We start from the raw sequence: 27,974 nt of genomic DNA on the forward strand, positions 1-27,974 counted from the left end.
ACCAAATGTCTAGTTAAAACCAATATTATGGGTTCTCCCAGTAAGGGAAGGTAGGGAAGCACATCAAGGCAACTAAGGAAATGTAAAAAAAATAAAGTAAATATAACATACCATTCTATCTATTTACTAATGCTAGCAGCAGCATAAGGATAAAAATAGTTCATGTTGATTGACCTTTAACCCTCACTTTACATGCAAAACTTTAACCTTAGTTCTAACAGCTAACCCTAAACCTAAACTGCAGGCATTAGAGCAAACACAGCAGTATGTATCTGCATCAATGGTTTTGTATTACTGTCAATAGATTACTATTAGTGAATTTATTGCCAATTATTTTATAAATTAATTGGAAAATCCACTATATGAGTGCATAGAAATCTATGTAAGAGGCCTGTTGGTGGCTTGTATATTCCACAGTATATCTCTCTAGAGGGTTTTCAGATAGCAGTCAAGTGCAGTCTACTCAGTAAAAAGCAGAACATTCAGACTGTCCCACCTCATCCCTAGAAGTTGGAATTTATGACATGCAAAAAAGTATCTGATAGAATATCTGAACAGAAAGTGCATATATGCAGCAATGTGAAAATAAACAAAACAAAATATACTTATACACAATCAGACTACTTACATTAGATGTGGGGGTGACATGACTGAAAAGTAAAAACCCCTGAAAGAAATAGGACAGTTATTACTACAATATATACAGTAAAATCATCCTAATCAAAAGGTTAATAAAAATTCGGACATCATTTAGGTTTTACTCACTGGGGTTGCTAAAGGCAAACAGGCTGTTCATTTTGCATTGGAAAGTGCACTTTGAAAGGGAACTTGCCTTGTGATGGTGGTGAAGTTTCAAAGAATAAGAAATCACGTGAAAGAAAAAAAACAACATTTGTGCTTGCATGTGATTGGATGATAGAAGAGCTTCACCTCATTGACTAAGCTAAGAGAAAATTCTGTTGCAAAGTGTGACTTTCCTTACAAAGTGAACAGCCTAATGCCTTTAGTAAATCAACCCTACAATATCTGAATCCAATTGAAGGTAATATTTTTATTTTTCCAAATCCATTTATGGACATTAAAAATAGGAAAACAGTGAAAACCAGACCAAGTTTACTCTATATATGACAGTACTCAGAGACCACCATTGTATTTGAAAGGAAGAGTGTAGAGTTTAGTCTGTACCTTTATCAATGGGTCCCAGTAAAGAAGTACTTGCTGCATTGCTAAACAGCGAAGACCTAGAAGCTGAACTTTAGAATTTTATTGGGGGGCGGATACAACACTAATCACATTAGTTACGTGTATTGGTGTGTACTGCATCTGCTACAGGCTGCTGCTTCTAGTAGAAATCCTCCCTTTATGCTGCCCTCATGTCCACTGGATATTACCCAAGGGTAGCTGTTTTCCGATGTTGTATGGGTTTACAGCAACTGCTGCTAGTGTGAAAAATTGCACCACTCACCTGCTTCCTTCTGCCTTTTCCTCCATCCAGAGACTTTGTACTACTTTTCTCCCAGAATACATCACATACTGGGAATCGAGGAGGAGCAAATAAATGACAGGAACCCACTACCCTTTCCTAGATTCAATGTGGGAGAATAGTAGTACAAGGTCAATGAATGGTGGAGCAAGCACAGGGGGTGGAGGGTGAGTGGCAAGGGAGGATTTTTATCAGAAGCAGAAGTCTGTAGGAGATGCAATACCCACCATTACAGGTACCCAACGTGTTTTGTACTATATCCCAAAATAAAAAAAAAATATTAAACTTTAACTTTAGCCAGGGCATACATGTAAGAAGGTGTTAATACCCCTTTGGGGAGGCCACTCCCCTGGGTGATGCTAGTGGGTAGAGTATTGTGCCATGGGGTGAAGGTTGATGGAAGTTGGCTACTTGTAGGTCTATAGCTCTGAGAGAGTAGTAGACCTTCTGTGCCGAGGCCCAGAGAGAGACTCTATGTGAGGACTCACTGTTAGAGGACTTATGAAAGAGCATTTGGGAAGATAGCTAGACTTCACTAGTTCAGGTTAATGGCACTGATGTATTATGTACTGTGAATGGGGGAGAGTGAAGTTGAGAAGCTGTAATGCCAAAATCATTAATCATTAGATTGTTAAAGAGACATGCCAGCAGTCATGTTGTCTCGGCCTAAAGGCCGAGACAACATGACTGCTGTGAGAAAGGTAGGCCCCAAGCCTGGAGCATGTAGGACACAAAATGGTGGACTTTCTCCTAAAGACAGGTATATGCATACCCTGTATTATATAGAAGCATGGTGGAGCCTTTGGTCAGCTTGGCGGGAACCAGCAACTAATCCTAAACTTGTCAACATACATACACCATCTCTTGTTTAGATTCCAAAGGAAATTACTTTACCTGAGCAAGTGAAAGGTCAGAGGCTTGTATCATTGTCAGAAGATTAATCACATGACTGTCCGGAAGTGTCCGGAAAAATGACACTCCTAATTCGGAAAACAGACTTCTCCAAGTGATGAGCTCATTAAAGTCCAAAGAACGTACATTGACTTTTCTCAACACATCCACTAATGAATAAGCCAGCTAAAATATAAACATGGCCATTTAACTAATTGCACACAAAGCTGAACCTATACAATAACAAGATGCACCAAATATGGACTCATTGCAATGAGAATGACAAAATTAGTTATTACTCATATGACAAGTGTATTAGGACATTTTAGTGAACTATTACTATATTTTAACTACTAATCTCTTCGTCATAATTTTAAAGCAAAAAATCAATGGTGCTTCCAGATTCATCCACCTTACCAACTGCTCAGTGTCTGCTACCCATCTTTGCCTTCTGCTCTCTAGCTCCCTTGTCACCTCCTCCCATGCTCACCTCCAGGACTTCTCAGGAGCCTCTTCCATTCTCTGGAACTCCCTTCCCCAATCTGTTCAACTGTCTCCTTCTCTGTCCACTTTTAGACAATCCCTGAAACCTCTTCTCTTCAGAGAAGCCTATCCTGCCCCCACCTAACAATTGTACTTTTATTTTCTCCATCAGCTCAGCCCCCACAGTTATTACCTTTTGTATCTCTTGACCCTCACTCTTAGATTGTAAGCTCTAATGGGCAGAGCCCTCTAAATCCTCCTGTATTAAATTGTATTGTAATTGTACTGTCTGCCCTCATGTTGTAAAGTGATGCGTAAACTGTTGGAGCTATGTAAATCCTGTATAATAATCTGATAATAATAATTAAAAAAAATGTGGAACTAAACAAGCAGCTCATGAACTATAGAACTAAAGAAAAAACGTACTCGCCCACGGTGGGACACAGTCTTCTGTGAAATGCATTCAAGTAGCTTTTTCTCCAAGACTCCTAATGGGTAGTGGAAAGGCTGAAGGTTTTGCAGGTCCTCATATGTCAAATAGCAAATGAAGCCATCAAGCCTTTGTACATGTCAATGTAAAGGAAAAAGACAAATAGACAATTGAAGAAATCAAGATATTAGTAACTGAATACAATACCCAGACACACAGTTTCCAAGCATGGTTATGTGCGCTTCAATGCAGGGCTAGAGGATGTATATATGGCTAGAGGATGAACAGTGCATGAATGGAAACAATTTCCAAGCACTTCAGAATGCTTTTACAAATCTAAATGCTAAGGGTCTATTCACAACTGCATTGATGCTCTAATTTTGCGCATTGCACTGTTTACTTTTTGTTAAGAACTGTGCTAAAATGTCCGAGTAACTTTGCATTGCACCACAATGCGGTGGTGTGAACTGGCCTGGAAGAAGCATTTTACCTTGCATGGGGACTGTGCTAAAACAGCTTCCCTGGGCAGTCCCAATGTACCTGGTGTGAATGGGCCCTTGGAATTTCTCACTCTGCTCAGGATCCTTTTTTTATCTGAACATAAATATGTTCTATACCTTTTAAACATTTTCATTTGTTAGTTTTAAATTGAGCAGGGAATGGTTTTACTGTCTTGGAGACACAACAGGAAGCTTGAGGAAACCACTACAAAGGAATATAAATTCACTCTTAGGCCCCTTCCACATGTGGTGGGCTCTGCTAGGAGCGGGGGGTCTGTCCACTGATGCCCGCTGAGTAGGCAGATGGCTGGTCTGTGTCCGCTCAACTCATGCAGAGCGGACACAGACATAGCCTGCTCTCTTCTATGGGTGGTTGGATGTAATTATACCCAACTGCTATCCGATCTGATAGACGGAATGGGAGCGGATCCCCATCTGTCTGTTTTTATCAGATCATATGTTGGTGGGTGTAAATGGGCAAATATCTGTTTACACCCGCCACTCCATAGATTAGAATGGGGGGTCCAATCGGGTCTGCCTGAAAAACTGACAAATTGACCCGATCGGTCCGCTTGTGTGAAAGGGGCCTTAGACAGTTCTCACTGAAACAAATGTTGCTTTTGGAAGATTTCCCTTCTTTTCTGTTCCAGTGACAAGATTTTGAATTTTTCATTAATTTTAGAAGAGATGACAATGATTGCCAGGACAAATATACAAAGTGACTCTCCCTTACGCTGTTCATAGGCTGATAGTCAACCTGTGGGCTAAACACAAACAATCTATCCAATTCCTTTAACCCCATACAGCAGGGATGGATGAATTACCTGCTACAGCTATTGTACTTTGACAGCTAGCCCAGTCAGCTGTCAAAATCCCCAAACAGTGGCTACAGTTGAATGGGTCCTGCCACAGTTCGGGTGACAATTATCCTTTGTTTTTGGGTGGAATGCAGATGACAGGGCCACCAACTGAGCAAATTTCAGATGGTTGATCAGGAGCTGGTCAAAATTCACATAGTGTATGGCTAGCTTAAAGCGGAAGTAAATCAACACAAGAATTTAAAAAAATAACTGGGCCCCCCTACCGGTTTAAATCATTATGATTGTCTTCTTCGAGCAAGGATGGCCACATACTAATTGAAATCCAGCTGGTCCCTACTGAACTGGTGGAGTTTCACTCGGTGTATAGTCAGCTTTACACAGATTCTGATATATTTCACAAAGAATAATTACACATATAATGCAAGCAACACTGAGACCTTGGGACTGGGGCCCCTTTCACACTTGTGCGACCTGAAAGTCGCGCAATTTTACCACAATTTGTTTATGTGATTGTGACTGGACTTGAAGCAATGCCTGTATAATCTTGAGGCATGGACCTCAAGTCGCATCAAAGTCGGACCAAAGTAGTGCAGGGACTACTTTGAAGTCGCTGCAAATTGAAGTTGCACAGATATGAACAGTACTCATTGGAAATCATATGACTTGTCATGCGACTTTGCAGTCCCAAGTCACAGGACAAGTCGCACAAGTGTGAAAGGGTCCTAAAGCATGGTCATGGCTGGTGCTATCTATTTGGTTAAATAAAAAAGAATATTCAAAGCAAGATCATACTTCTCAAATATTGTAAAACATTTAAAAGAAATGTATAAAACAAACGTTAAAACAAGCAACAAAACATGTAAAAGTTATAGAAATAGAAAACAAACATGTGTTCAAAGAAGAGACCCAAGCCATTATTCTGAATTGAAGTCTTACAATTTTAATTTATTCAGTCAATAAAATCTGCAATTTTCCTTCTAGTGATCCTGTACAACTCTCTACTATTGTACTTGGTGGTAGCAGGTTATGCAAGCCCAGAGCGGGAAATTCATTGTTGCATAGCACTATATACCTCTTTATTTTGTCTATGTCTTGGCTCTGGTTCATCAGGCTCTGTGCCACAAAACGTCCATGCATCATACCCAGGTTCACATCTTTCCAGCCATCTGCCAGCAATTTAATCTGTTGGGCACAAAACAGGTGATTAGTATGACTGTCAGTACCTCACTAGCGTCTCTTTTATCCCGAGCTTGTACACTTCCCTAACACAGTAATCTTATGTATAATACATTACACAAATCTACTGTAATGATCACTATGACATTAAAAGTGCAGTCAGATTAAATTCAGGGAACAGCCTGCCCATTCTCCTTGTAGGACATTCAGACGTATTCAATAAATCAGAGAAATTAGACAAGATACAGACAGGTGTAACTGACAGCAACCAATAAGATTTTCTCAAAATAGTGAATACGTGAATTGTGATTGGTTACTATAAGTTTCTCACTTTGCTGTTTAATTTATTAAATAATAAGGTATCTACTGCTTCTGGGCCAATATTTTAGAAAAATTAAACAAAAATTTTCCACCAGCAACAATATATAATAATAGATGCATCTAACTCCTTTCTCCTTTATTACAGGTATTTATGTAGCACCAACAATTTATGCAGTGATTTACATATTGTACATTCGCATCAGTCCCCGCCCCCTCAAGAAACTTACAATCTAAGATCCCTACCCTAGCTTACATATACTGTACTTACTAGGGTCAATTTAGACAGGGGCCAATTACCCTACCAGCATGCCTTTGGAGTACGGGAGGAAACCCAAACAAGCAGAGGGAGAACATGCAAATTCAAAGCAGGTAATGTCCTAATTGGGAATCCCAGTGTTGCAGGAAGGAACAGACACAGTGCTGCATCTCATAAAATTAAAATATCATCAAAAAGTTAATTTATTTCAGTAATTCAAATGAAAAAGTGAAATTCATATATTTTATATAGGTGCATTACACACAGAGTGATATATTTCAAGCATTTCTTTCACTTAATTTTGATAAATATGGTTTACAGCTAGTGATAACCCAAACTTCAGTATCTCAGAAAATTATATTATTACATAAGACCAATAAAAAAAGGATTTTTAATACAGAAATGTTGGCTTACTGAAAAGTATGTCCATGTACAGTATAGTATGCACTCAATACTAATTCGGGCTCCTTTTGCGTGTATTACTGTATCAATGCGGTGCGGCATGGAAGCGATCAGCCTGTGGCCCTGCTGAGGTGTTATGGAAGCCCAGGTTGCTTAGATAGTGTGCTTCAGCTCATCTGCATTGTTGGGTCTGATGACCAGGTATTGGTACTTTTGGCAGTGTGGGCAGGTGCCAAGTCCTGCTGGAAAATGAAATCAGCATCTCCATAAAGCTGGTCAGCAGAGGAAAGCATGAAGTGCTCTAGAGTTTCAAAAGTACCAATACCTGGTTAAATGATCATGGTATCACTGTGCTTAATTGGCCAGCAAACTGGCCTGACCTAAACCCCATAGAGAATCTGTGGGGTATTGTCAAGGGGAAGATGAGAGACACCAGACCCAACAATGCAGATGAGCTGAAGATCGCTATCAAAGCAACCTGGGCTTCCATAACACCTCAGCAGTGCCGCAGACTGATCACCTCCATGCCACACCACATTGATGTAGTAATTCAAGCAAAAGGAGCCCCGACTAAGTAGTGAGTGCTTACTATTCTGTACATGGACATACTTTTCCGTAAAAGTCAACATTTCTGTATTAAATTTTTTTTTTTTTTTTTATTGGTCTGATGTAATATTCTAATTACCTGAGATACTGAATTTTGGGTTGTCACTAGCTGTAAGCCATAATCATCAAAATTAAAGAAAGAAATGCTAGAAATATATCAAAGTGTGTGTAATGCACACATCTATATAAAATATTGTATATGAGTTTCATTTTTTGAATTGAATTACTGAAATAAATTAACTTTTTGATGATATTCTAATTTTAGCAGATGCACCTGTGTATATATATATATATTTTTATATATATATATATATATATATATATATATATATATATATACTGAAACCCTCAGTGTGGATTAGATTCACATTCAGTGTTATAACCCATGATAAAACATTTTCCCAAACACCTCCCAAATTAGGCAACACAAAACAACCATCTTTTATGTATAGATAGTCGTTTTGTATTGATATACTAGTGCATGTTTTTAACACAGCACTCAACAGGGTCCTCTTGGGCATCTTTTAGGCATCTGAATATTTATCTATCCAGTCAATTGTAAGCGGTGTTAAAGTGGGAGTAAACTCTTTCAATCAGCATTAATTATTTGTAATCCTTATGCTGCTAGCACTTGTAAATAGATAGGAAGGTATGTTAAATTTACTTGTTTCAAACTTTTTTTTTAACATTTCTTCAGTTGCTTACTGGTTCCTGGTCTAGGCCAAAATTATGTCATATATCCCAGGAGTCCTCATGGGCATTTTTTTTCTTTCACCTGGAGGAGGTGAAGAGGGGCTTACTCAGCTAACTAAACCCTCCTCCCTGCATGCCTGAGCTAAGGGCAAACGGATTCCAGGAAGTAAATATTACATGAATCGTCTGCTCTTACTCAAGATTGCTGCGGTTAGACATACTGGGGGGGGGGGGGGGATTGTTTAAGGTGATTTCTCAACAAAATAAAGCATGAATACATGCATGGATGGGTGAGTTTGCTTTGAATATTAAAATTAATTAAATTGTGTTTTCTGTTTGTGGAGCTCAGATACAGTTTAGTTACTCTTTAACCTATAAATATTACATTATTCAATTTTAAAGGAGTTTATTTAAAATACTGGCGTTTTACTCTAACTGGGCAGTAACTAGTTATTATCTGGACACTCTTTAGAAAATATATGGGAGCTTCTTAAGGCATCAGCATTGGAAGAAATCCACTTTAGGTAACCGTGATCAGCAGAAACAAATCTGGCACCGCTGTTAGCAGTCTACACATGATGCATGAAGAACTAAAGCCCATACTACTAATCTTTTAACCATGGCATACTGACCTGATCAGCGCTCAGTTGGTTGAAATGACAGAATGGCATGTAGGGTAGCAATGGTTGGATCGCTGTGAGAAAGTGTGGGGGCCACGATGGGATATCACCAAACGTGTTAGCTTGTAGGAGACGTTTCACAAATGCACGCTTCTGAGCAATTTTCATATCTGGACTATGGATCTTGATTGCTTCTAATCTAGAACAAATTAATTATTTTCAGCATATTATATTTGTACAGGGCTGTATGTACAGTGGGGATCGAAAGTTTGGGCACCCCAGGTAAAAATTTGTATTAATGTGCATAAAGAAGCAAAGGAAAGATGGAAAAATCTCCAAAAGGCATCAAATTACAGATTAGTCATTCTTATAATATGTCAACAAAAGTTAGATTTTATTTCCATCATTTACACTTTCAAAATAACAGAAAACAAAAAAATGGGATCTGCAAAAGTTTGGGCACCCTGCAGAGTTAATATCTTGTACTGCCCCCTTTGGCAAGTATCACAGCTTGTAAACGCTTTTTGTAGCCAGCCAAGAGTCTTTCAATTCTTGTTTGAGGTATCTTTGCCCATTCTTCCTTACAAAAGCCTTCCAGTGCTTTGAGATTTCTGGGCTGTCTGTCACGCACTGCTCTTTTAAGGTCTATCCATAGATTTTCAATTATGTTGAGGTCAGGAGATTGTGAAGGCCATGGCAAAATCTTCAGTTTACGCCTCTTGATGTAATCCCCTGTGGATTTCGAGGTGTGTTTAGGATCATTATCCATTTGTAGAAGCCACCCTCTCTTTAACTTCAGCTTTTTCACAGATGGCATCAAGTTACCATCCAAAATTTGCTGAAATTTTATTGAATCCTTTTTTCCTTCTACTCGTGAGATGTTCCCTGTGCCACTGGCTGCAATACAACCCCAAAGCATGATTGTGGAACAGAGGTTCTTTTCATTAAATTCTGTGTCCCTTCTTCTCCAAACGTACCTTTGCTCATTCCAGCCAAAAAGTTTGATTTTAACCTCATCGGTCCACAGAACTTGTTTCCAAAATGCATCAGGCTTGTCTATATGTTCATTTGCAAAGTTCAAACACTGATTTTTGTGGTGAGGACGTAGAAGAGGTTTTCTTCTGATGACTCTTCCACGAAGACCATATTTGTACAAGTATCTCTTTATAGTGGAATAGTGTACCACAACTCCAGTGTCTGCCAGATCTTTCTGGAGGGATCGTGCAGTCAAACGTGAGTTTTGAATTGTTTTTCTCACAATCCTGCAAACTGTTCCGTCTGATATTTTTCTTGGTCTTCCAGATCTTGCTTTAACTTCCACTGTTCCTGATGATTGCCATTTCTTAATTACATTCCGAACAGAGGATATTGACATCTGAAAACGCTTTGCTATCTTCTTATAGCCATCTCCATTTTTGTGAGCGTTAACTATTTTCAGTATCAGTTTTCTAGACAACTGCTTAGAAGATCCCATGGTGCTGATTATTGGAGCAAGGTCAGATGAGTCTGGGCATATAAAACCTTTGAGATTGACATCACCTGGTCTTCCCAGACAATGATTGAGAACAATCCATTAAACTGGCAGGTCTAAGCAAAGGGGGCAGTGCATGCTATAAATTCTGCAGGGTGCCCAAACTTTTGCAGATGCCATTTTTTTGTTTTCTGTAGTTTTGAAAGTGTCATTTATGGAAATAAAATCTAACTTTTGTTGACATATTATAAGAATGTCTAATCTGTAATTTGATGCCTTTTGGAGATTTTTCCATTTTTCCTTGGCTTCTTTATGCACATTAATACAAATTTTTACCTGGGGTGCCCAAACTTTCGATCCCAACTGTTCATGTATAAACAATACTGCTTTAAGCTGCCTATTAATGGTTTGAATCTATGAACGTTCCTGCTGAACCGGCTGAGATTCGAACCATTTATGGGGGGGCAGGCTTCATGTACCCAAGCTGATCCCCATGTGTATGTACCCCATGTGTTGGTCCCCATGTTAATGTACCCAAGTTGATCAATTGAATTATTGCTAGCGGCTGTTATAGCTGCTAGCAATAATCACTGTGTTCTCCCAGTAGGGACGACTGCAAAAATAAACCCCCCCCCCCAACTTTCCCTAGGAGAATGTGTTTATGGGGGAATTGGGCAATTTCCTTTTGTGCAACACGTGGTTGCAGGAAAGAAATTCACTCTGTCTATGGCTGGCATTAGGCTTGGTTATTAGTAGAGTAAGATACTTTAAATTCTTAGTGAAATATGGTAAATTCCATACCAGTGCTGCTTACCATATCCAAGCCTTTACATTAGTACTCTAAATACAGATTGCTGCAACAAATGTAATTAACAAATAATTGATATATTTTTTTAAAATATCAAATGAATTAAAGACAATGGAGATGTATGTATGAATGTGAACCTATTGATTAATTTGCTTGCTTGACAGCCTGACTTACACACTCTGATTGGTCAGTAGGCTGAGTGGAAAGCTGACAATGTCAGATATAGACATAAATGGTATAAACTGAGAAAGATCCACAAATATTTGAGGTGTTAAGCGAGGAAACTTTTGGATAACCATTGATGTCAGAGTCTCTAATTCTTTTTCATCTGGTTGTGACACCTGGAGAAAGAAAATATGAATGTAGTTGTAATGTAGTTGTAGAAATAGACAAAACATATATAATACATTTTAGCTAGCCACATTATAGATTGTTATTTCACAGATTGCAGTGGTGTATACACATAATTAGTTCTAACTCTGTAATGTATCTACCAATAATAAGCAGTACCCTAGCTACGCTTTAAAATAACATCTGTATACACCGGCAATAGGAATGTAATTTACATGTAACGGAGACTAAAGAAAAGCATAAATAATTCAAGCTCAGCCAGTTCAAATTCCTAGAGGTCTTGATTCAGAAAAAGTGGAAGCAAAACTGATGTGAAGGAATCACCATTTAGAAGGTTTAACACATAGAAAGCTCTGACATTCCAATAAGGTCCTTACACCTCATCCTAAACATATACTGTATATAGACCAACTATATGGACTACTGTCCTTCCAAAAAAACTTTTAAGGTACGTGCAGTGCTGGATTAAACTCTGTGGAGGTCTTTACAGTCAAAGCCTTGGGGCCCTTCTCACAGGTTTCTGGAGGTTTCTCATTCATATGCTCTAGCAGGATAACATTGAACTAAGTAGTAGTAGTAAGTGTGCATGTTGGCCACTAGATGCAGATGGCCATCACTACTCTACATTACAAGTACATAGGTCACGCCAAAATTTATTTACAAATTGACAGCTGAAAGAAGACGAGCTTTTAAGAGACAAACTGTAATGTGACCCTGATGTTTATGGTTTATGTACTTTAAGTTGTTATTGGGTACATTACATTAACACAGTCTTTAACCACTTAAGCCCCGGAGGATTTGGCTGCTAAACGACCAGGGGGTATTTTGCGATTCGGCACTGCGTGACTTTAACAGACAATTGCGCGGTCGTGCGACGCTGTACCTAAACGAATTTGGCGTCCTTTTTTTCCCACAAACAGAGCTTTCTTTTGGCGGTATTTGATCACCTGTGCGATTTTTTGATCACGCGCTATAAACAAATAAAGAGCGTCAATTTGGCAAAAATAGCAATATTTTTCCCTTTTTTTTATATGAAATTCCCCCCAAAAAAAATGTAAAAATCAAAATTTTTTAACAGTTTCGGCCAATTTGTTTTATGCTACCTATGTTTGGTAAAAAAAATCGCAAAAAGCGTATTTTGATTGGTTTGCGCAAAAGTTATTGCGTTTACTAACTAAGGGAAAGATTTTTGTCATTTTTGTTGTTTTTTTTTTAACGCGTAATGGCGGAGATCTGCGATTTTTTTTGCGGTACTGCGACATTGCAGCGGACAGATCGGACCCTTGACTGACATTTTTGACACTTTTGGGGTTACCAGTGACATTTCTACAGTAATCAGTGCTATATATATGCACTGTTACTGTAAAAATACACTGGTAGTGAAGGGGTTAACTTTATTTGAGAGGGAGGGGCTGTGTGTGTCCCTAGGGGCGTGATTCTAACTGTGATTGGCTGTGGCTTCAGCTGTACGCAGAGTGATCAACGGATCTACATAGTAGATCCATATGATCAGCTCTCATACAGAGGGGAGAATGACAGGCAGCTTGTTTACAAAAGCTGCCTGACTTTCTTCCTCTCCCCCGCCGATCGCAGAGTGGCCGGCGGACATCGGGTCCGCCGGTCACACGCGCGGGGGGGTCCGTGACCACGCGGGAGCGCGCCTCCGGCGGCGCTCGCTCGCTCCCTAGACCCTCACAAGCTAGTGACGTAGCCCTACGTCACTTTGCCTGTGAGGGGCTGACCGCCGACGTAGATAGTCGTGCGGCGGTCGGCAAGTGGTTAATATAAATATTCATTTATTTTGAGTCAATTATTTTTTTTATATTTTGTAAAAAAAATTAATGTGGAACTTATGTAGAAGAAACATACTGACCCTGACCTTTGAACCTGACTCTTACCTTGACCCTAAGGCCTCATACACACTGGGCCTTTTGCAAACTCTCCTAAAAGCCTTTTCTCCTGGCAGCAGCATTTTGGCAGAAAAAAAAAAACTTGACACTTGTAAAACTGTGTAATGCGTTTAGGTGTGTTTACAGGCATCAGGTGCTTGGGCATTAATTCATTTCATTTGGCCAAAAAAAATAATTTATTCTGACCACTGAAACTAATTCACACTCAAGTACTAAATGCGCCTAGCGGTAACATGCTTTTGAATGCAATAACACACGCTTACAAGGGTCAAGCATTTTTACCGCCTAAATGCTGCTGCTTCTGGATACTCTGGCATTGGGGTTTTTCTTTTTTCTGCCTCTAAAAGCCCCTGCCACCAAACGCTGCTTAAAGCCTATGTGTGTATAGACATATAGGCTAACATGCAGGGGAGTTTAGAGGCAGGAAAAAAAAACCTGGTGCCCCTAGAAGCTGCTGCAAAAATGTCCATTGTGCATGAGGCCTAATACGAGCGTCTTTATTTTTTAATTTGAAGCAAAAAGTGAGTTCCGTGATGTGTATGCCATCGTCCCCAAAAGATTAGAACAAAGCAAAAAATAGGGACCAAGAGAGGTTCTTTTTTGGAACCTCTCTTGGTCCCTATTTTTTGCTTTATTTTTTAATTATTATTATTTTATTTTTTTTACACTTTTTCTGGCAAGGAGTGAAAGATGCAATGTATCTTGTATCAGAGAAGAAAGAAAACACATGGGCAGGCTGCACATTGACTGATCACTGCGATAGCCAATCAAAGGCTATCACAGCAATCAGGTGATCATGAACCAGGAGTCCCAGTTCCAAACCCTTAGTACAAGACCCGGGGACCTCTTGATTAGTGCCAGGTCTGGGAGCGCATTGTGAGGCGCACTCTCGGCATAAACACAGGTTTGCATATACTGTATGAGGCTTCATGGAAGAGGACCCACTTCAGTGAGGCCGCATATGGGATTTGGATTTAATCACCCCCCATTCTAGCACCCTAAAGCGGTTCCCTAAACAGTCTTTTGCTGGCCCTGTCAAGAAATGCATTAAGGTAAAAAAACACCTAGCCTTTAAAACCACTTTAAGCAAAATTTATTATAAATTTACATGTTGCATGTTACCTTATATTGCTTTGTCATTAATCTAGCTCTTCTTCATCTCACCTGAATTCTAGGCCACGACCTATGCACCAGAGAGAGGAACCTTTCCACTGCATCGTTTTCTGCTGACATGAGGACCTTCTGGAATCCTTCTTTAGGCATGTGCAAATATTCCTGTGATAAAAATAAAAACAATTGTATTACTTACAATGTAACTCTCAAGATGACCATCAAATAGAAAAGGGCTGCTATTCACTGAAGCAGCACAAGAAGTGAAAAAAAAGTCTTCCAGTGCATTTTTTAGAGGATATTTAAAGCCATTTTTGAATGGCTCCACACTCTTTTTGGAAAGAGTGTGGCAGTTGTCAGTTTTTTTTTATCATTGTCACGGAACAGGAATAAAAGGAAAAGACAAAAACAAATGCTACAGTATCCAAAACGAAATAAATATATATATACACACATTTTAAGTCTTATGGTCCTGGTATTCTATAGTTTCAAAAGTACCTGACAGGGGAGTTATATTAGTATGTGTCAATGTCATTGTCAGTATTATATTGTGCATGACAGTGTAGGTTTTATTTATTTTTATGCTTTATGCATTTATTCCGAGTCTTCAAATTTTACCGGAATGTAAAAAAACACATAATAAGCTGAATTAAAAAAGAGATCCTTGTCAATAGATCCAGCATCAATTATAGCATACAAAACACATTGGAGCTAATCTATGCAAAGTTTGCCAGTACTATTGTGGTACTATCAGAATTCATCTTTATTTTTCAAACTATAACAGCAAAGAAAGATGAAAGCTAGAAAATGGTTGGTTTTTGTACGCAAGATGATTTGCTTTTGCTAGTCCAAATAATCCTAGTCAAATAATCACATAAATTCTTAACTAGAGATAGACTGATATGGTTTTTTCAGGGCCGATACCGATATTGTGGTCACAACGTATCAGTATCGGCCGATATGGGCCGATATTTTGTATATTTAAAGTTTTGAACAATAAAGACAATGACACAAATCTGGTACTGAACATGTTAATTTTTGTTTAATGCTTAATGGCTGGCTTGCTGGCACCCAGTGGTGGGTGGCTGGCTGGCTGGCACCCTGTGGTGGGCAGGTGGCTGTCTGGCACCCTGTGGTGGGTGGCTGGCTTGCTGGCACCCTGTGGTGGATGGCTGTCTGGCTGGCACCCTGTGGTGGATGGCTGGCTGGCTGGCACCCTGTGATGGATGGCTGGCTGGCACCCTGTGGTGGATGGCTGGCTGGCTGGCACCCTGTGGTGGCTGGCTGGCTGGCACCCTGTGGTGAGTGGCTGGCTGGCACCTGTGGTAGGTGGGTGGCTTGAACAGGGGCTGTGGGTGGCTGGCTGGTACAGGGCCTGTGGTTGGCTGGCTGGTACAATGCCTGTGGCTGGCTGGTACAGGGCCTGTGGGTGGCCGGCTGGCTCGCTGGTACAGTGCCTGTGGCTGGTTGGCTGGTACACAGCCTGTGGATGTGGGTGGCTGGCTGGCACCGGGCTGCTGTGGGTGGGTGTATGGCTGTGGTACACTCCCGTGAGACTAGTCCCGACTCCAGACGAGACTGTCCAAGGCGAGGGAGGCGGCCTAAGAAGGCAGAATGACATCACAAAAAAATCGTCAATATCGGCCATTTGCGGGGCCGATACTGATATATCGGGGAAAGTGCATATCGGCCCTTGATATATTGGCCTTGCTGATAATCAGTCTATCCCTACTCTTAACTCTCTTGTATTTTATTGTATTGTAATTGTACTATCTCCCTTTATATTGTAAAGCGCTACGCAGACTGTTGGCGCTATATAAATCCTGTTTAATAATAAAAATAAGCAATATTAATATTGAAAGAAACTATTCCAATGTCTTTAAACATAAATTTTGAATTGAAATGACTAATTATGGTATGCTGCTTCAGCATTAGATAAAGAATAGGTAAGTGTAGTGCAGCATGATGTGGCGGTAATAATTCACACAGTCAGGTGCAATAATAAGCTTGTATTGAAGCAATGCAGCAACAGCTTACAATAATCCCAGTGAAAAGACATCCCAGCTGGGTGCACTCACAGCTGCAGCAACGTGAACAGAGCAGGTTGTGGATAGAAGGACAGCGTTTGTTGACAGGGCCAGAATGCGGCCTGGTTGTTTCATGCCCAGAGGAGATGCAACCCTACATTTTCCCTCCTTATCAGGAACCTTTCCCTACCGCTAGTATCATTCCTAACAAATGGGGTACCGTTCCCTGCACTGCCCAATTGCATAAGTGTGCCAAACTTTGTCTGACCCAAGATGGCTGCCAGAGTCTTAGAGTAATGGGGCAACAGCATCCAACCGGATCGCTTCCCAGTGACCCAGGAAGCCATAGAGGAATCAAGTTCCTCCTGACTTCCTCTCCAGCTGCAGAACTGCTGCGGTTGAGCACCACCTGCAGTGGAGAAACAAAATTGCACCTGCCTATAAATATATAATGAGTACTGAGAAAGAAGACTGTAAAATGAAAAGGTAAGGGATGTAGGAAGGACATGTGGAAGAAGAATGGGAATATTAATTCGTATGTTTTTAGTAAAATGGCAAAACTGCTTTTGGGCCAGGCCAGCCAGGACAAAGAGGTATATTTTGCATGGATCCCATGTTACATTATTAATATTACATAACTAGTTATATCATCTAATTGCATTACTCCAATCAAAAACAGAAAAGGCTTGAAGTAGTTCCTCAAGCAGTTTAGGTATGGGTTCCTCATACTATTCTATCAACCACAATTGTAATAATTATAGCTCAATCCACATCTACGATAAATGAAGTGAGAGGATGTGGAGTAAATCTAGTGTTGTCATCTCCAGCTCCCTTTCACCCATATGGATGCGCAAAAATAAAAGTTTGCACGTGGAGGTTTGGCCTGTGGCTTCCTCACGCTGTTTATCATGGATGTGGCTTGGGCTATGATTGATCCAATGATAGGCAGTAGAATAGGAAAGTGACCTAAATCCTTTAGGAACTATTTTAAAACAAGCCCTTTTCTTTTTTGATCCTCCACACTTGCAAAAAAACTGACTGTGGATGGGTTTGGAGGGATAATGTGATATTAGTGATGTAACATGGAATCCATGCCAAATACACCTCTTTGTAACAATCTCCAAATTGAATATATCTTAGGAATAGTATTTATTCTGATTTTTTATAATTGTATTCTGCTGTACACAAGTAAGCTTGCCAAGTTTAGGCATTTACTAATGAGTGAATAACCTCAAGGCCATTATATTCCTGGAACCTACAACCAACCATTGATATTAGATGTAAATACATTTTGAAGAATGCTATAAATTAGTAGTAAGACCTTCCTAATTATAGATCATGAGCATTGAGGGAGTTCCTATCACTGGCATAGTGTTCAGGAAGCTCTGGGGAAGAAGTTTCTTGAGATATTACTGATCATTCTCAGTTCAGTGGAAAGGATGTTCACTAAAGCTCTTTCTAAGACATAGAAAAATGCATAAGACTTACCTGAAGAAGAATTTCAAAAACAGTAGCATTTTCCTCCTTCTGAATGAGTTCCCAGAGCACGGGCTGTCAGGTAAAATACATACAAATGAATGACCTAAGAATTGTAAGCAAATATACCCCAGACATACAGTATCCCACAAAAGTGAGTACACCTCTCACATTTTTTGTAAATTTTTTATTATATCTTTTCATGTGACAACACTGAAGAAATGACACTTTGCTACAATGTAAAGTAATGAGTGTACAGCTTGTATAACAGTGTAAATTTGCTGTCCCCTCAAAATAACTCAACACACAGCCATTAATGTCTAAACCGCTGGCAACAAAAGTGAGTACACCCCTAAGTGAAAAATGTCCAAATTGGGTCCAATTAGCCATTCTCCCTCCCCTGTGTCATGTGACTCGTTAGTGTTACAAGGTCTCAGGTGTGAATGGGGAGCAGGTGTGTTAAATTTGGTGTTATCGCTCTCACTCTCTCATACTGGTTACTGGAAGTTCAACATGACACCTCATGGCAAAGAATTCTCTGAGGATCTGGAAAAAAAGGAATTGTTGCTCTACATAAAGATGGCCTAGGCTATAAGAAGATTGCCAAAACCCTGCAGCACAGTGGCCAAGACCATACAGTGGTTTAACAGGACAGGATCCACTCAGAACAGGCCTCGCCATGGTCGACCAAAGACGTTAGGTGAACGTGCCCAGCATCATATTCAAAGGTTGTCTTTAGGAAATAGATGTACAAGTGCTGCAGCATTGCTGCAGAGGTGGAAGGGGTGGAGGTTCAGCCTGTCAGTGCTCAGACCATACGCCGCATCATTTGGTCTGTATGGCTGTCGTCCCAGAAGGAAGCCTCTTCTAAAGATGTTGCACAAGAAAGCCCGCAAACAGACAAGCAGACATTGGACGTTGATTACTGGAACCATGTTCTGTGGTCTGATGAGACCAAGTTAAACTTATTTGGTTCAGATGGTGGCAAGTGTGTGTGGCGGCAACCAGGTGAGGAGTACAAAGACAAGTGTGTCTTGTCTACAGTCAAGCATGGATGGTGCGAGTGTCATGGCCTGGGGCTGCATGAGTCCTGCCGTCACTGGGGAGCTACAGTGCATTGAGGGAACCATGAATGCCAACATGTACTGTGACATACTGAAGCAGAGCATGATCCCCTCCCTTCGGAGACTGGGCCGCAGGACAGTATTCCAACATAATAACGACCCCAAACACACCTTCAAGATGACCACTGCCTTGCTAAAGAAGCTGAGGATAAAGGTTATGGACTGGCCAAGCATGTCTCCAGACCTAAACCCTATTAAGCCTCTGTGGGGCATCCTCAAATGGAAGGTGGAGGAGCGCAAGGTCTCTAACATCCACCAGCTCCGTGATGTCATCATGGAGAAGTGGAAGAGGACTCCAGTGGCAACCTGTGGAGCTCTGGTGAACTCCATGCCCAAGAGGGTTAAAGCGGAGTTCCAGCCATTTGACTCACCTGTCCAACGGTCCAGCGATGCGGCCGCCCGAAGCCTCGATCCTCTCCCTCGGCGCCGGCATCACTGCTGTGGGCACCCGGCTGTTACAGTTTGCGGCTTCACAGCCGGGTACCCACTGCGCATGCGCGAGTCGCGCTGCGCACCGTGATTGGCTGGCAATCTTCTGGGACCTCTGACGTGTCCCAGAAGATTGCAGGGAGGGAGGGGGAGAGGAGAACTTCCGCTCAGGGCGCCGCGGCGCTCCGAGCGGAAGTGGGAGCGGGTACCTGTCAAAACTAGGTACCCGCTCCCCCCCCAAAAAAATGACATGCCAAATGTGGCATGTCAGGGGGGTAGGAACACCTAAAGCGGAAGTTCCACTTTTGGGTGGAACTCCGCTTTAAGGCAGTGCTGGAAAACAATGGTGGTTACAAAAAATATTGACACTTTGGGCCCAATTTGGACATTGTCCCTTAGGGGTGTACTCACTTTTGTTGCCAACGGTTGAGACAATAATGGCTGTGTATTGAGTTATTTTGAGGGGACAGCAAATTTACATTGTTACATTACAATTGTTGTACAAGCTGTACACTCACTACTTTACATTGTAGCAAAGTGTAATTTCTTCAGTGTTGTCACATGAAAAAATCTGCAGGTGCCATGGTGCTACACATGTGATCATTTATGGCACCAGCTATTTGAAGGCTTGATGGTTTGGTTGAAAGCACAAGCAGCCGTAACAGTTATCATTCACAGCATACATTGAATGTAACTGTTTTGGGAAACAGTCAAATCCGTAGGGCTAGTTCCACTTTAAAGCGTACATAAAAAAGCATAACTTTTTCATATTTGAGCTTACCCATGCTTCATTTTCGACTGGTGATCCAGCCAGTAAATTTGCTATTTTTCAACTTCCTTTACAGACAGAGCTGTCCATCAAAAGTGTCAGTTAGAGGGTCGAGACAAATCATTTCACACTGACAGAAGTGCTTACAATGATCATCTTTTATTTATGTATGAAAACCTTTATCCATAAAGGGGATCAAACTGTTGCTTTAACCTCTTTCTGCCGGGCATACACATATATATGCGGCCCTATGTAAACACATTACTGTCCTGAGAGTGTGCTCCCTGTGCGCACCCAGCGCAGTAACCAGCGGGTACCGTATACTTGCGATCAAGAGCTTTCAGGTCATGTGACCACTGTAAATTTTCAGAAAATTAATGCAACCACCACATCTAAGAATTGGTAAGCTGCAATATATAAAATGTTTGTTTTTTTTGTTTAGATACACCTTAACTGCAATGGAGGAAAGACAGGCCACAAGGCTAGCTGTGCTACGTAGCAAAGCTTTGTAAAGCTGGCCATTGATGGTTCGAATCTCAGCCATTTAGCAGGGACCAGCCGAGATTCAAACTATGTATGGGCAGGCTGACTGTGCCCAAGTTGATTGGTAGATCAACTTGGGTACAACCAGCCTGTGAGATTGTACATGTGAATCTTGCTAGCGGCTATTATAGCCACACTAGCAACTATCACTGTGTTCTTCCATGTGGGGATGGCTTCCTCCAACCCCTCGCCAGGAGAACACAGTGACTCCACAGGAGGGATTGCAACCCGTGGTTGAAGGAAATAAAATCACTCCATTTATGGCAAGCTTTAATCCAGGATAGATGGACAGAAAAACAATTGCCAATCAACACATCACCTATGTATTTTAAAGCCTTTACTATTTGGTAATATGTATTAGGACCTACTGTATATATGTCCAAAATAAATATTTTTGAAAAAGAGTTTAATTGCCCTATCTATATCCTTTGCTTTCCATTATAGTGATAGAAACAAAATAATGCTTGGACTCATGGTCAAAGGGGTCAGGTAGAAAATCCAGCAGATGGAGAGTGGAGTTGATGCCTGTAGAAACCAACATGTTCTATCTGACACATTACTGGTACACTACAGGCTAAAGGAAACATGATGGTTGCTGCTGGGAAAACCATTACTTCCCTTTTGTAATTTCTTTTTTAAATGAATGCCATGTTAAGACAAACTTCAGACTCCAAATATTACAAGTAAGAGATCATAAACAATACGGTTATTTTAAAATCTGATTTGATAAGAGTAACTCACACTAAAGCAACTCAGAAGATCTTCCTTATTAGAATCACTGCTCTCCTTCTCTAGATACAGCTCCACAGTCCGCAGGATGCTCAGCGAGGAATTCATCTTGAAAGAAGCCCAGAAAGAGCTATTATCCAGCAGGCTAGAGAGGAGGATGGCTTCTCCCAGTCTATCCCTTGTTTCCTTACCTATCTGCTCCGGGTCTGAGAAAGTGAAGAGAAAATCGAGCATCTTCAGTAGATACTGGACATTAGGCGCCCAGCCATAGGACTCACTGTCACACTGTGATAGTTGAGAGACCAGGCCTATGATGTACGATACTGGATTTCTACACAGTCGGGAGGAATCAAAGCTTGGTGAAAGAGGTAATGCATCTGCCAGTCTTTGGAGAAAGCATTTTCCATTTAAGGATACATTTTTCCAGCAGTAATCCACAACCCACGGGTGGACGACTTTAAGTGAGAAATATAAAGATGCATTTCTGCATATTAAATCCTTAAAATCATGCATGTTGATCCCTTTGCAGTCTTCCACCAATGTACTATTTTGAAAATCATTACTGTCCCAGGACTTGTAGTTACAAGAGCTATGATTGGCATTCAGCATCACTGTTTTTGCCATTTGTTTCTGACATAGTCTGGTTACCCAAGTCCTAGTGTCTTCTGGCATGCTGGATAATGAGTTATTACTACAAAGTTTCTCCATCAAGAATGTTTTGTTTTCAAATAGGCATGTCTTTAAGGATTTGGGGTTCATGGGCATCCCCTGCAATACATCTGAGCATCTGATATTGTTCCGTAGTTCTCTGATGGCCTCAGAGCTGTTGAAGACATTAGTGCACAGGTCACTCATCATTGATAGATCTTGACTGCTCCTTGGGAATGATGTGTTATTGCAGACAGTAGTATTAAATTCAAGTGGGAAATATTCCCTGCATACCCACACCCAAAATGAGTCTTCTTCCATGGAAGAAAGGTACCACGCAGCATCAGAGCAGGCAGCCTGAAGGTCATAAGTTGTATCTACTGAGTAGCCAGTAGCATTGTAAACACTGCAGTACAAAAACACTGTAAAGTTGGAGACTCCGGGCAGTCCTGGAATAGAATCATTGCATACTGCTTCCAGGACTTCAGTATATGGTTGAGGTTCCTCCAACACATCAGACTGTGACCTCCTGGAAATGTTATGTGCCTTAACCTCTGTTTTCGAAGCAGGTTTATCACACGTCAGGATTGGAGGAGCTGTTGGAAAACTTGTTGATGTAAAACCAAGGGACTGGACATTCCATGATATATTATGTTTTATTCCCCTGTGTAGAACACAACACTGACATCAGTATCAACATCATATCAATGTGAAACACAACACTGATATCAAACGACAATCAATATTGATTGTCCTTTGAATGCACAGTAGATTGAAATGCACGTGTAGCCCCAACTTTTAGTTATAGAGTAGAGGATGTTAAGAACCTCTGTCAGTTTTATTTGGTTTCTGTATCTCCATTTTGGATTTAGGGTACGTATAGGGCAGGGGTAGGCAACCTTGGCTCTCCAGCTGTTGAAGAACTGCAAGTCCCATAAGGCACTGCAAGACTCTGACAGCCAAAGGCATGATGGGATTTGTAGTTTCAGCACAGCTGGAGAGCCAAGGTTGCCTACCCCTGGTATAGGGTATATTTAGGGTACCACATCCCGTCAATTGATAGACAAGAATCAGTTGTAAAAGATCATGGATTTTCCTGGTGACCCAAACACAGAGGACAAATCGGATATAAAAATATCAAAATGTATTACATTAATCATTTAAAAGAACACAGAGCTCATCAAGTTTAAAAACATAATTGTCATAAACTCCCCTCTAATACTGCTGGGACTTCCATGTTTGGAAAAAGAAGATCCGAGATATAAGTTACAGTAGAAGGCAGATCTACAAATCAGCAGGCCTTCAGCACACAAGTCGCTTTTTCAGGAGAAATGAAGGATATAAACACTCTGAAAGGGAGCACAATATTACTTGAAAGATTAAAAAAAATTATTGATACAAATGGCATCAAGTATCGAAACAACATAATAAAGAAAAAGAAGCCAGTTGTAGTGGTGCAATGGGCTTACCTAAAAAATACAGGAAATGTCAAACGTGGCAGGAGAGTACAAGGCTCTTCCTTACCTAGCATGGAAGTCCCAGCAGGATTAGAGAGGAGTTTATGGCAAGTATGTTTTTTAACTGGAAGAGCTCTGCCTATTTTTCATTGATTAATGTAATACATTTTGATATTTTTTATATCCGGTTTCTATCTTTGGGGTACAGGGAAAATCCATGATCTTTTACAATGTAACTTGTCGATTTTGGGGCTGTTTCTCCAGTTTCTTTTGGAAAATGTTGTCCCTGAGACAGGAATTGAGGGTAGCGGGGGACACAATAGCAGTAGAAACACTTCTTGTTAATAATGTATGTGAAGACTAGAACCTCTGTTGGCTTTTTATGGACGTTTGTGTTCCCATTGGAGATTTCTAGTCTGTCCTTACCACATTGACAACAATGTCAGCAGGCACTGAGTTCTCCTCAATGTGTTTTAGGTATTGCCCTATTTAAGCCTTTCTTTTTTGAGTGGAGGAGTCCTGGAGATTAGCGTGAAATTGGCAAGTTAGTATTCAAGAAACATTGAGGAGGACCGTGGGAGAGCCGTGGTGCCTTGAAATGAACCCTTAAAGAGGAATGTGCTTCTGACATATTCTCAACCAAATAAATCCAAACAGAAAGCGTTCCGCCCGGTGGACTCCGCTTTGCTCAGTGAGGGATCTTTCCGCTGATCCCCCGCTGAGCAGGTAGATGACAGGTCCGTCTCCACTCACTGTGCTGAGACAGACCTGTCAGAGTCCCGCTCTCCTCTATCAGGAGATCTAATGAAAACGGTCCATCTGTCCGTTTTCATCCGATCCCATCTGATCCAACCCTCCAACCGGATGGAAAATAGAGTTACCATCCATCTGGATTTTACGGACAGGATTGGATCGGATAGCAGGGGGTGTCAGCGGACATGTCACTGCTGACATCCGCTGCCCTATGGGGTGAATGGAGCGTCCGATCAGGTCCGTCTGAAAAACTTACAGGTGGACCTGATTTATTCATTATAAAGGTTGTTTGAAGACTGCACAAAGCGCAGCATCTAGTTGTTCACACATTCAAGGGACTGCATCACTGGACATTTTTTCTTTTGTTTAATAGTAACTTGTATGTCATTTCACTCATCAAATGGTATTGATATTTATATCTGTTGTGATGGTTCATTTACATGCTGATCAAGAATGCTAGCAGTTTCTTTTTCTCTATAGTTATAGATTTGTCACATATTTTTATGCACATTAACGCATAAATCTTTACATGTTCTGCTGTTGATATTTAAATGTATATTGTGTCGCACGACACACCTTTTCTATCTGACATTTTCAAGGTTGTGGGAATGCACATGACAGTGTAAGCAACAACCTTTTATGCTGCAAATATGTTTTATTTGTTAATTTTATATTATCAATGGTAGTTTAGCACTTAGAGTGGTTTGGGCAGAGGATACCCTTTGACTATTTTTGCTTCTAATTTCTAGCCCTAAATTATATTTCTATGATTATAGAGTAGAAAAGGCAAAGTTTTGCTTTTTTTTTTTAATAACAATTTTTTGTGTAATTCAGAATATACAGTATGGTGTATTGATGTAAACTGTGAATGATGAAGTGTCCTAGACTACTAGCCTGAACCTATACCCACCATAATGATATCCCTAGAATTCTATATTACCTTAAAAACAAAAATCCAGGAGGAAGCATTCAGTTAAGGGATTATATTAAATGCCCCATCTTTTCTGCAGCAGAAATACAGGTAGTGGGAAAAAGTAGATATGACATAAACTTCTAGTATCAGTAGATGCAATACTTACCACAAGAGCAGTTGCTGCAGATTACCTAAAAAACAAAAAAAGAAAAAACATATATTGTTGTCAATTTAACACAGCTGTTATATAGGAGTGTCAAATCTAAGCTAGAAATATTTGATCCGATTTTGAGAAGTGTACAAGACCATGGATCACCTTAATTTATGAGTCATGGATATCTTCTCCCATGTCTTACAAAACTAGATCTATGTGAATTAATCCTCACAAACTCTGATGCACACTGTGTCTCAGGATTTTTTATTACACCATTCATTCATCCATAGTCTGGCCATTTATATTATGTCTGATATATTGGTTATGCATACAGTAGAACCTACCTACTGAACACTTTCCATTTTGATCAGCGTAGGGTATTCCAATCACTGATGACACTCTGTTCATCAGGGTCCCTTTCATACGAGAGACTTTTCTGTTCAAGTTGTCATATACAGATCTTTCCATTCGTTTCATAAGATTGTAGTGAAGGTCTTCAAGTACTTCCCAAACAACATCCTCTGGACTCCCCTCCACATCAACATCCTTGGATCCACTCTCCTTCTCCTTAGAGCGGTAAAATATTTCGAAAACATTTTTTACTTCCTCCTGTTCAGATAAAGCATTAAATCTACTGGAGTTGGCATTTTTGTCCTTTAAGCTTTCTGAAAGCATACTGAAAGGCCTATATTTCCCATGTGATGCAACTGAAATCCCTGACTGCACATTGACCACAGGTGTCCAGTTTTTTCCTTCAAGGGGCAACAGGAGCTTTAGGATCTGAACAGGATGAAGACCACAGTTACTGTGACCCATCAAAAAACATAGAACCCCTTGGAGAGTTGAAGTCTGCTTTAAGGTTCCACCAAGGAATGCTTGAAACAGAGTGTCCATCAAACCACCGAGCATCTCCCAGTTATGTCCTAGAAGATTAAGAGCATTTTGACTGTTGCTAATTGATTTGAAAACTCTCTGTGAGAAGTTGAGAAGAACACTCCAGTTTTGACTTCCTCTTAGAGACACAAGAAAGTCATGTAGCTTTAGGAGTGGGAAAGTTGGAGATCTCTCCACTGGTATCTGGAGAAACTGTTGAAGTAATGAGTTCCAGGCTTCACCCTCCTGCTCGTTTGATTCCTCTTTCTGTAAATATGATGAAATATTATAGAGAAAATCTGACAGACGATTTTTCTTTGCTTTGTTTTTCCGAGTCCCAAGGAGTGATGGATCACTTTTAGGTGTAGTCCAAAAAGATCCAAAATTAAGTACCATTCTATCCAGAAGCAATTTTATGTCATCAGATTGAAGTCTTGTTTTCATGTTGGACATTATGGGAAGATGATGCTTAATTCTAGATTTCCATTTGGAAAAAATCTTTTCTAAGCTGCTTTGCTGCCTTTCTTGATTTTGTCCTATATCAATGAAAATAATATATATTAGCATCTTTGTGGCAGCAACCTCAAATTATTCAACAGAGCAACATAGCGATAATTGTTTTATATTGCCATGTGCTTCCTAACTTTGTTCAGATGGCTAGAAAAAGTATTATTCCATACATGCTAGTTGGTGCAATTTCTCCCCCCCCCCCCCCTCTTTTTTGAGTATGGCATGTAATTTATGTTTTTTTATATATATTCCATCACAGTGCATATACTTGCTGTAGAGTCTATAGCTTGAAGTTTATATACACCTTAGGCTCCAATGCACGACGCTAGCGTTTTTTTTTAAGCCCCTAGAAGCTGTTATTAGCATTTTTCTGCTCCTAGAAGCTAAATAGTGTTATCGTGTCCATGCACACTACTTTAGGCTATTAGCATTTTTGGAGCTTCAGCATCTAGAAGCAGAAAAAAATATGTTTTTTATATAGTTTCTTAGAGTGATCTGTGATTTTTAGCGGGACTGCGACATTGCGGCGGACAGATCGGGCCCCTAACTGACATTTTTGACACTTTTGGGGGGACCAGTGACACTACTACAGTGATCAGTGCTAAAAATATGCCCTGTTACTGTAATAATGACACTGGCAGGGAAGGGGTTAACCTAGTGGGTGATCAAAGGGTTAATTGTGAGCCTAGGGGAGTTTTTACTAACTGTGGGGGGATGGGCTTGTGAAATGACCATAGAGACCTGTGATCCTATATAGAAGGATCACAGGCGCTCTGTGATCATTTCAGAGAGAACAACGGTCAGCTGTGTTTACAACAGCTGACTGTCCTTCTCTCTCAGCGGGGAGCGATCGCTGGTGTCTGGTAGCAATTGCGGCCACCGGTCCTGTGTATCGGAATTTCTGCTGCCTAGTGGGCTCGCCCCTCAGCACCACTCCCGCGAACCGACGTACCCGTTTATTGATTCGCGCAGCCAAGCCAGCCTATATTTGCGGCAGGCGGTCGGCAAGTGGTTAATACAGGATGCTAAGGATCATGGGAATTTAAGTCTGGGCAGCAACCAGAGAATGGGACTCATGGACTTTACACCACAATTTCCATAGAACACTGAGGCAGAGGGCGAGTGGTGGAATAGTTTTTATCAGACTTCTCTAAGAATGTCTTTCTCTTGGTGCTGAGGGGACCAAAAAGAGCACATCTGCTGCATACTGCCCAGACTGCTGAGAGACCAGACCAGT

General features: G+C 40.7%; 1 protein-coding gene across 1 annotated transcript in view; it reads right to left on the bottom strand.

The window, feature by feature from the left end:
* The window catches only part of STRC (stereocilin), a gene marked incomplete at both ends in the record, with an annotated part of 101,139 nt that extends 74,459 nt beyond the window's left edge, over nt 1–26,680 (bottom strand). Inside the window, 11 exons of the mRNA XM_082253475.1 lie at nt 629–667; nt 2,378–2,560; nt 3,284–3,416; nt 5,681–5,790; nt 8,695–8,881; nt 11,136–11,302; nt 14,387–14,497; nt 17,848–17,910; nt 21,442–22,741; nt 25,367–25,391; nt 25,699–26,680. Of these exons, the coding sequence (XP_082109601.1) occupies nt 629–667; nt 2,378–2,560; nt 3,284–3,416; nt 5,681–5,790; nt 8,695–8,881; nt 11,136–11,302; nt 14,387–14,497; nt 17,848–17,910; nt 21,442–22,741; nt 25,367–25,391; nt 25,699–26,680 (3,300 nt within the window). The remainder of the gene's footprint in view (nt 1–628; nt 668–2,377; nt 2,561–3,283; nt 3,417–5,680; nt 5,791–8,694; nt 8,882–11,135; nt 11,303–14,386; nt 14,498–17,847; nt 17,911–21,441; nt 22,742–25,366; nt 25,392–25,698) is intronic.
* Nucleotides 26,681–27,974: the final 1,294 nt, after the last annotated feature.

Source organism: Pelophylax lessonae (assembly GCF_965119305.1).
Source record: "Pelophylax lessonae genome assembly, chromosome: 4".
Lineage (NCBI taxonomy): Eukaryota > Metazoa > Chordata > Amphibia > Anura > Ranidae > Pelophylax > Pelophylax lessonae.